This window comes from Varanus komodoensis, unplaced genomic scaffold (assembly GCF_004798865.1).
Source record: "Varanus komodoensis strain SLA01 unplaced genomic scaffold, ASM479886v1 scaffold29_1, whole genome shotgun sequence".
Classification (NCBI taxonomy): Eukaryota; Metazoa; Chordata; class Lepidosauria; order Squamata; family Varanidae; genus Varanus; species Varanus komodoensis.
The window spans coordinates 7859368-7869329 of NW_025335759.1; the positions used below are offsets into that span (position 1 = coordinate 7859368).

The 9962-nt window shown below is 47.1% G+C and overlaps 1 protein-coding gene across 1 annotated transcript in view; it reads right to left on the reverse strand.

Annotated features, from left to right (window-relative positions):
* Nucleotides 1-9258, reverse strand: part of SELENON (selenoprotein N) — a 31812-nt gene extending 22554 nt beyond the window's left edge. Inside the window, exons 1-2 of the mRNA XM_044434941.1 lie at nt 9142-9258; nt 2738-2855 (exon numbers count right to left, since the gene is read on the reverse strand). Of these exons, the coding sequence (XP_044290876.1) occupies nt 2738-2852 (115 nt within the window). The 5' untranslated portion in view covers nt 2853-2855; nt 9142-9258. The remainder of the gene's footprint in view (nt 1-2737; nt 2856-9141) is intronic.
* Between the last annotated feature and the right edge of the window lie 704 nt (nt 9259-9962).

Genomic DNA, 9962 nt, shown 5'->3' on the forward strand with positions numbered 1-9962 from the left:
TTCGCCCAAACAAGCATCGTCAAGACTGCGAACAATCAGCGGATGGAAGTGTTGCAGTTTCCACATGCACAAGAGATTTCCTGGATCAGTGTGGCAGTCCGCTTGCGTCTCCACCAGCAGCTCTCCGGTTTCCGTAACCACAGAGCAGTATCTCTTGCCTTCAGCAGCTCTGAATCCCTTTTAAGCCCCAGACAAAGCCAATGTGTGCAGTTCTGCAAGTTCGACAATGGGAACTGCAGATTAAGAAAAACTGCCCTTTGTGAGAGAGGCGTCTAGCCCATAAGCCTTTTGAAAAACAGAGGAAGCTTAGCTGCCTCTTGTTGCGCAAATCAGCCTAGGGCGTGAGCAAAGAGAATTAAAGCAAGGGGGCAGCTCACGCACACAGGGAAAAATCTCCCACCTTTTATGTACTTATGACGGATTTACATGAAGCATTTTGCCAGGAAGCTACAAAAGGCAGGTCATTCACACTTCTGACAGGGAATTCAATATGGCACCATTTTAAAAACAGTCTCTGCAAAATCCTGGAGTTTGTTTTGGCCACTGGGCTGGCTCTCTTGCCACTTAATACAGCTGCAGGTCCCTGAACAGTTGCTCTAGAAGAAATGTGGAACAACTAATGCACGGCTACTTGTTGATGCTTTTGTGGTGCTTAACCCACACAAGTCTCCTTGCCAGGGCTGGAACTGCGGCCATCTCCTTCCTCCTGATTTGGTGGCAGTGGCTGATCTGGGGAGATTTCACTTTCTGAGAGCCCTTGCTGAGAAGGATTCTTCCAGTGGGTTGTTGCAAAAACCCCTGCTAATGGCATTCAGCTCTACTTCTCCTTTTTCTACAATCCAGACATAGGCTGTGGCCACAACCATACCCTGACTGCAGGCATAGATACAAAGATTTGCCCTTCTATTTCACAGAACTTTCCCCCAACTATTCCTTTCCCCATCTATCAGTATTTGTTATATCATATCACTGAAAATAATATGAAGTGATTATCAGAAAAAAAATTAAAATCAGGCATGGTAGTGAAGTCCAGAGCATCTGCCTACAGTCAGTAATTGACTGTAAGGGAGTAAATAAATTGAAGCACAATCCAATTGATATGGTAGGAGGCTGTGAGGCACAGGCTGTTACGGATTTAGATGTGGTCATATTCAGCTTGAAAGATAAGGATGACTACTTTTGGATTCAGCTTTGCCCCCAGGATTTCCAGGTATCAGGTGCACGCAGCAGTACTTTTCCTCCACTGCCACTCCAAAATGATCTCCAACAATAACAAAAAAAGTCTCAGTTCTCACAGCGTTTCAACCATGTGAAATAGGTACTGCTCCTACTGAGTTCTAAGACTGGAATGACCTTCCAAGCTTTACAGATGTACATCCAAGGTCAGAATGTAATCTTGACCCTCAAAAGTCACTCACTCCACTTATAGTTAGGCTTCTGGTAAAACCTGCTCATTTTGCCTGGGCTTTTCATGGCAATTGGTCAATTAGCTATTTCTTTTATATTCTCTCTCACTCCCTATGCCATGTTCTCTATTGCTGTGTTTGGAATTTTTGTCATCTTATATGGAAAGTGCTTTGCCCGTTTCTATTAATCCAAGTGAGGGACCTGGTCCAGCCAAGGTAGTCCACTGCAGTTTTAAGAATATTCGGGATCAAACCAAATCACTTGTAATAAAGCTGATATACAGTTAATTGAACACAATGACAAAGTACGGATGCAGAAAAGAAGCAAGCAAAAGCAGCTCATACCCCTCTTATCTGTGGCTGCATAGGCTCCCCTGAATGAGCTAGGGATGCCCTATGGGCCTCCAACGTTGTCTCGGTGAGTGATGCATCGATCCCTCTCCCCAAGCAACACCCTTTGTCATATATTCTATACAATCTCTTCCCACATTTCAGAGTCTGTCACTATGCATATAGGTCCTGAACCCCCTTCCTGAGAAAGCAGAGGAGGCAAACAGTTTTTCATCTCACAGCAAAAGCATCCTTTATCTACAGAATGACCGGGAAAGGCAGCTCCCAGGCAACAATCTCTGGTACTCTTCCCAACTAGTCAAAGGCATAAAGCATTGGCATGTCTACAAAAAATTATTTTGGTGATTCAGCACTGAGAAAGTTCATTACACCACCTGCTGAAGCTTAATAACCTCCACACCATTCTTTTGGTATGGCCCATCCAATTCACCTTTTATGGTAACAACACTGTGTAACTAATGAGTTGAAAGCTGCCTTGGGAAATACACTGCTGAAAAGAAGTAAAATGTTTTAAAGATATTAAGATAAAATATGCCTTTACCCACACATTTCTCCACTAGAATTTTACCACTGTTATGCTGGTGGAATTACCTCTGCAAGGTTCACACTTCCACAGTGTAGTTTGATTTCAATCCAGTTTAGTCAGCACTGAGAAGAACCAACATTAGTTCTCTGCACATGGAGAATGTTGCCCTCAGGCAGTAATAAACAAAAATGAGACAGTTTCAGAATCCAGAATAATAACTGTTTCAGAATCCAGAATAATTACTTCCAATTTTTCAGGTCAGAAAATCTGGCTGGCAAATCCTCTTCCTATTCTGAGGACAAGATAGACATCCGCAGTGAAAGGGGGGAAAGTAAGCACATAGGGGGTATAATTAGGAAGACTTAGACAAGCCATTTTAAAAAAATTAATAAGATACTGCTCTCTAAGGAACATGAATTAGACATCTGTGTACTCAAGGAATTAAAATGCCTACCGGCGAGTTTCTCTGCAATCGGCTTGAATTCCTCAGGACTGATGTACAGGTCATTGTTTATATCCAGGGAAGAGAACAGAAAAAAGCCTTCATTCCCCAGAGAATTCAGGGCCATCTCCTAGTTGGGGAAAAAAGAAAGGCTCTTCAGTTCACACGTTAATGGACTAACTCAGTGTAAGTTCTAGCAAACTGAGGTCCAAGGACACAGAATCTGTGCCAGCACTCACATAATTACTGATTTTTTTGGACACACACCTTGAAAAGGAAAGTTATTTCATGGGATATAAGAAACAGGCTGAGATTCAAAACAAATGTGATGTAAAACATGCATGGTCAGATCCCCCACCATGGGGCAGGAGAGGAAATTCTGGCTGAAGCAGCAGTGGGGCTGTGAGACTAGTTTTCCTGATTAAAATCCCACCCACCCAAAGATATTAGGCCTTCTGAGCTTCCTCTGTTCCTGAGGAGAGGAGAGGTACCTCACGTTCTATATGTCCTGCCAGCAGAGTCGATACTGACTTGGTCTGCATGTCATGGTACAGCTCATGGGGGTTATTTAAGCCATGACAAACTGTATATCCAACACCCACCTGGAGGGGGTTGTGTCATGTGACCCCATTGAACATGGAGTATAAAAGGGTTAAACAACCCTTAACTCTTGATGTGTTTGAGTTATACAAGGGTTATTTAACTCTTGACCGACCATGCTCACTGGGCCCCCCACTACCACCAAAAGGCAATAAGATATGCCAAAATGCGGCTACCAATGGCCCACATGCACCACAGCCTCAGCAATGTGCATGTCACAAGAACCAGCCAATTGTGTGCACGTGTGGAGAGGTACAGATCAAGAAAACAGTGAAGCAGGGGGAAGGGTTGAACCTCCTCTTGCAAAATGACAAAGGCAAACACCCCACCAATGCAGGCTGCTTTAAGGTGAGGCAGATAGACAGTCTGACATTAATGATGCGGTCATGCATATTTTGGCCTGGAGATGTTGGCATGATGTAAATGGGCCCATTTATATGCACTCAATGTCCCCCCTTTCACACCCTCCAAAGTTGTTTCCTGACCTTGGAGAGGCTAGGAGAGCAAGTGGGGCCAGAGCTCAGATTTCAAACTCGAGGGGTGGAGCACCTTCTCTGACCACAGGGAATCCCAAATACATCCTGATTGTACAGAATCCAAAATACTCTATAGCCCCTCAGACACTGTCTTGATCCCTTTCTGGATTTCTTTGGGGGCAATGTTATTGTTTATTGCAACTGGCGGATTGGTATATTTCATATCTATTTCACATAAACTCTCATCAAATTGTTGAACAGTCAATGTACTTGTCTAATGGGTTCTAATTTTTAATAGTGTTTATTATGCAAGACAGGTATTATGGACAGAGGTGGCTGTCACTCTAGTTGGACTGCTGTCTCTTTGCTTTCTGTCAACTGGTTTGTGTACAATGTGACAAGTGCAGCATAGAATCACAACTGACCAGCACTAAATGAACACAAACCACTGCCTTGCATCAGGTCAGGGGACTGGCTTAGTACTGCCTACACCAACCTTCCCCAACCTGTTGCCCTCCAGAAGTGCTGGGTTGTATGTGTTGCAATGCAACATTTCTGGAGGGCATCAGGGTGGGTAGGACTGATCTACAGTGCTTAACAGCAGCTCTCCATATAACTGCAGAGGCTACGAATTAGAGATGCTGGGAACTGAGCCTGTGGTTTTCTGCACAGAAACCGTGATCTCCACCACAGAGCTATCATGGGTCCCCCAAAATGCCTGAAAAACCTGAGATAGGAAAGAGCTGTCTACCCCAGGTCCTTCAAGCTTAGCATTATCTCTGCTGACTAATAATGGCTCCCTGGGCTTCCAGCAGGGGTCTTTTCTAGCCCTGCTTGATGGTATGCAAAGCTGAGGCTCTGAATATTATCTTCTGCATGCAAAGCAGAGGCTCTGCCACTGAGCTTCAGCCTTTCCCAATGAATATGCATTTTCCACACCAACACATTTCCAATTATTGAACCCAACAAACTCAAGATTTGTGTAGTGAATTGTGGAAACTGAAAATAATGAGCAATGCTTTTGATCAACTCACTTACAATGATTAGAAAATAAATACGGAGAGGGACTGTAACATTTTTAAGTTGTGTGTGAGAAGCAAAGGGTGCTGGAAGGGAGGGCAACCTATATAGCTGGCTGGCTGCTGTGGAACCAATGGTGACCATATTGGGGCAACAATAGGTGGCTCAGCACAAACATACACACATGCACTCTTTTTTAACACACACACAGTTTCTCTTCCCAGCTGCAGCACCCAAGAATCACATTTGCTGGTGAGGTGGAAGAGGGCTTAACCTTCCCTGCCCCTGATCCTGATCAGCGCTGCTTGATCTGCTCCCATAACATGGGGCTGGTAGCTGATCAGCCCGGTGTGCCGAAGAAAGCAGGCTAAACATAAAGCAGCGAAGGGCAGTAGGCTGCTTGCACGGGAAAGAGCAGACGTGGTGGGAGGAACTCTTCCCACCCAAATCACCCAAAGCCTCATGGAATGTGCCATCCCTGATTCTCAACATTTAGTAAGATGCAGCGTAAAAACCATTCCACCATTGTGCCCCTAACATTATAGAGCTAGGATGCGGCAATTGTTAAATAACCACTTATAGTCATGTTCTTGTTCCAAATTCCATTCATCTGTGTCATTCCAGGCAAAGTTCCCAATGGACGGCATCCACAACTTGCATTGTTTCATGCTACAATCACTACCCACTGCATTTGTTCAGGCCGTTCCAGGATATTAGAGGCCAGGCCCAATCCCTTAGTGGCGACATCACACCAAAAACCCATCATGCAAGTTGGGTTCCTCTTGGCAGCACAGGGAGATAAACCTCCCCACCCTGAGCAATGAGGTTTCTTCTCTGTAGTTCAAGCTGCAGTGATTCTGTGCTGCCTGCAACACCATTAGCTCCCAAATCCGTTTATTTTCCATCTGCCACCTGCCAGCCTAAAAGGATGCTAATGCTGCCTGGAAGGTGCTGCTTTTGTCAATTACAGGCAGGCAAGCACTCAAGTGCCTCCTAGGGCACATCCAGGATTGCATCGGGCACGTAAAAAGCTGATATGAGCTGGCAAAGGATGTGAAGCCTGGATTCAAAATAACTGGAAGCCAAGTAGAAGCTAGAAATCCAGCAGGCTATCCTGACACTACGTTGCTGGTACTGGATCAAAGCTATTGGAAGTGCACTGAGGAACAAATCTGGAATTGTGTTCTCACTGAGCCAGGCCCTCAGGGATGGTGTCACATTTGATTCTATTTACCAAAAAAAAAAAAAAAAAACTATCTGTGACTCACACCTTGTTGATTTAGAGAACAATCCCCTACTAAAGCATCACAAGTAAAGAATTTTCTGCACATGCAGATGATTCTTCAAAAGATGGCTGCAGGATCCTGCCACTACGCACAGAATGTCAATTTCCAGGACCTGGAACATGCCAGCATATTAACAAGGTTGATCCCTACTATATACACTTGGGTGGACTGGGAACCGTTTGACAGTTATTTATATCCACCTATATCAGTGATTTGGGGAGCAAACTTTCCTTTTTATTTTTCTGTGAAAATTTTCTGTTTCATAAGTTCATTCACAATTGTATTGGAAATGCAATATTAGGTAGTCTTGAAAATGTGAAAGTTGTACATTAGTATTTTTCAGATGATTATCCTTGGCAAGTACATGACAGCACACGTGTCATTAAAATACATATTTGTTTCAGAGTAAAATGGAACTTTTTTACTCTCTAGGGCAGGGTAGGGTAACTTCTAGCCCTCCTAATAGTTCTCATCAGTTGTGGAGAGTACTGCCACTGGGGAAGGATGGCATGAGTTATAGGCCAAAACTTCTGAAATTTTATTTATTTATACATACATACATACATACATTTATAGGCCACCTATAACTGCAGAGGCCTTCCTAGGCAGCTTACAATACATAAAACATATTAACAAAATAAAACCAATTAAAACACAATGAATTAAAACCTGCTGATGTTCTTATCTTTTGCCTATGATAAGGCAAAAGCAGAAAGGACAGAGTAATTTCTAAGTAAGTATAATCGGCAGAGCCCAAAATACCACTGGAGGGATGCAGGCCCATCCTTCAGCTAGGTCACCACTTCAGCTAGGTCACTTCTAATAAGGCAAATCAAAGAGCACAAGAAGAGAGAGAGCAAGAGCAGGCCATAAGGGAGCCCTGGGAAAGCCAGCTTTGGTTCTTCGGCCTGCATTACTGAACATCAAAGAATACGGCAGCTCTTGCACACAGTTGTGAATCTCTGTTCTCCCATGAAAATGCCATCATTGCTCTCAAAGCTATGCTTGTTACAGAGCAAACAGCCATACTATGTGACCTTGTCCATACTACAAACATATTGGTTTAAGATGGGAATTAGCTAAATGAAACTCTGAAAAGTCATCTTTAAAGATCTCTAGTTCCTTCCTCTAGAATTCTCACAGGGTTGCAGGACACTGTAAATTTACATGAAGCGGAACAGGAAACAAGAGTAGGGTATTAGTCCAGCCTTGATGCTAGTCTAAAAAATGCCTACCAGCTGATCTCCCCAGATGTTAGTCACATGCAGTTTTGAAGAAAAGAGCTGCCAGCTTTGGTAATGTCATCCCTGGCACAAGAGACCGATGTTTATTTGTCAAGAAGTGTTCTGGGAAAGTCTGATATTCCTCCATGGAATTCAATCCCTCTGGAGGCAGATTCACGAATTATGATGTATTCCTGCATCTTAAAAGTTGTGCGTACAATGTGGCAGGATGGTGCTTTCCTGAATAATCCTGCTGGAAAAACCCAATACAGATGGCTTATGCAAACACTACCTCAAGAAATGGATGGGAGCTCACAACTTTCAAGGAAGGAACGCAAGAGGAAGACTTTCCACATTTAGATAAACAAGTACCATAGACTACCAGCTTTTTCACAGCTACAATGACACCAAAGATTCAGAGCAGATGGGATCCTCCCAAGCACCCTGAATACCCATGGGGATCTTCCCAGAAGCTTCAGTTTCTAGCTAACCTCCAGCTCAAGTGTCTTTCAGCTGAGTCCTCCCAAACAGCTCAAACCGTATCAGCAAACCTGTTCCCTTCCCAGAAGAACTACAGCACCCATAGCAGCAAAGTCTCACAAACCTCTTAACACCTCCAGTCTTGCTGACCCCTGCTTCCCCTCTGCCCCAGTAAGGTAACCAGCCCTCTCTGTGTGTACTTGGTTTCTTTAGACTCTTCTTCTAAGTGCTATATTGGCATCATCATACAACTGCTAAGACTGTGAGTATAACATAGCGGTTAGTGTTGGACCCGGGACTCCCAAGATCTGGGTTCTACTCCCCAGAAGCTGCCATGAGCCCCACTGGGTAACCTTGGGCTGGTCACTAACTCTCAACCTAACCTACCTCATAGGGCTGTTGTGAGAATATAATGAAGAGGAGAAAGGCCATGTAAGCAGATCTGGGTTCCTTCCCTTTATTTTATAATAATAAAGAAAAAATAAATACCATTGCTACTCCTAAGTCCCTAAAGTTGAAAAGCATATATATGTACTTATCTGGAACAAAACACCACCGAATGAAACAGAACTTACTATTGAATAGACATATATAGCTCTTTACTCATCAGATATGCTTGACAGCAATTTCCATCATTCCCTGCCAGTACGTTTTAATATATTCCCATATTGGTTGGGGATGATGGAAGGGCACCAGGTGAGGGAAGACCGAGGAACCTGATTGGGCTGTTCTGCTGCATCCTTAAAGAAACGCTTACTTAGGACCATTCCCACTGAATTCAAGTGGGGCTTACTTCTACAAGGTCGCCCCATGTGACCTCAAACATGCACAGAGTGCCCACTCCCCAGCTGCTGTGAGTCCAGCCAGGGACAGTGTTAGGAAGGGGCCCACCAGGGCCAAGCGGAGGGGCCTCCAGGGGGTCCGCTGCATCCGTTCCCCCAGGACTGGCTGAATCCGGGCCCAACGGCGCTTCCCCTCCCGCTGCTCCCTCCTCGAATCTCTCCGGCTGTTTTCTTTCCCGAAATCGAAGCTGCCCACACACCCCTTTCCACACGCGCGGCTCTCCGAGGAGACGAGGCGCGCGCGTCCCGGACACAGAGCACGTGCAGATCGTAGGGCGAAACCGGGCGTTGCTTCGCCCCTGCCGGCCTGAGCCGCGCATCTCGTGGCACCGGCTCGGCCGCCGCGCAAGGCCCGCGCACTCCCTCCGCCCGCCCCGCCCGCGTCGGCCCGTCGCAGCCCCGCAAGGCCGCGCTCGCAGCCCCAAGCGCTGCCCCGCCCCGCACCGGCGCCTCCCGCTGCACGGGCGGCCCGCTCCCCCTCAGCCTTACCTGCCGCCGCGCCGCCTCGGAGTCCCGGTAGTGCTTCGCGGCCAGCAGCGCGACCAGCAGGGCCAAGGCCAGGCCCAGCCGCGGTAGCCCGGGTAGCGGGGCCGGCCCGCGCCGCGCCGCGCCGCCGCCGGCCTCCCCGGCCGGAGCGGGAGAGGCCTCGGGCGGCCTGCTCCCCTCGTCGCCCCCGGCCATCGCCCGACGGCCCCGCGCAGCCCCGCGGGCCCGCTTCCCCGCCCGCTCGCTCGCTCCCGCCGCGCGCCGCCCTGTCGGGCTGAGGCGGCGCCAGAGAGGCAGCGCCGCGGCCCGCTCGGCCCGCGGGCATCTCATCTCGGGCAGCCGGCCCCTGCCGGGCGGGCGTTGTTGTTGGTAGTCGGGAAGTCGTGTCCGACCCATCGCGGCCCCATGGACAACATTCCTTCAAGCTCTCCTGTCCTCCATCATCCCCCGGAGTCCACCTAAGCTCACACCGGCTGCTTCAGTGACTCCATCCAGCCACCTCATCCTCGGCCGCCCCCTCCTTCTTTTGCCATCTATTGTTCCCAGCATCAGGCTCTTCTCCAGGGAGTCCTTCCTTCTCATTAGGTGGCCAAAGTATTTGAGGTTCAGCACGTCGCAAACAGAGCAAACCATTTATTATTTGTATTTGTTGTCTACGAGCGACGTATTATTCCGATCCCTTTGCTCCATGCCCACAGTCCTTCGCGCACTCATTTTTAAAGCAGTCCGAACACGTCTACTCAGAAGTAAGCCCTGAGTGCACTGGGGCTTGCTCGCAGGTAAATAGGCATCTGAATGCATTCTTTAGTATACTGGTGCATTCC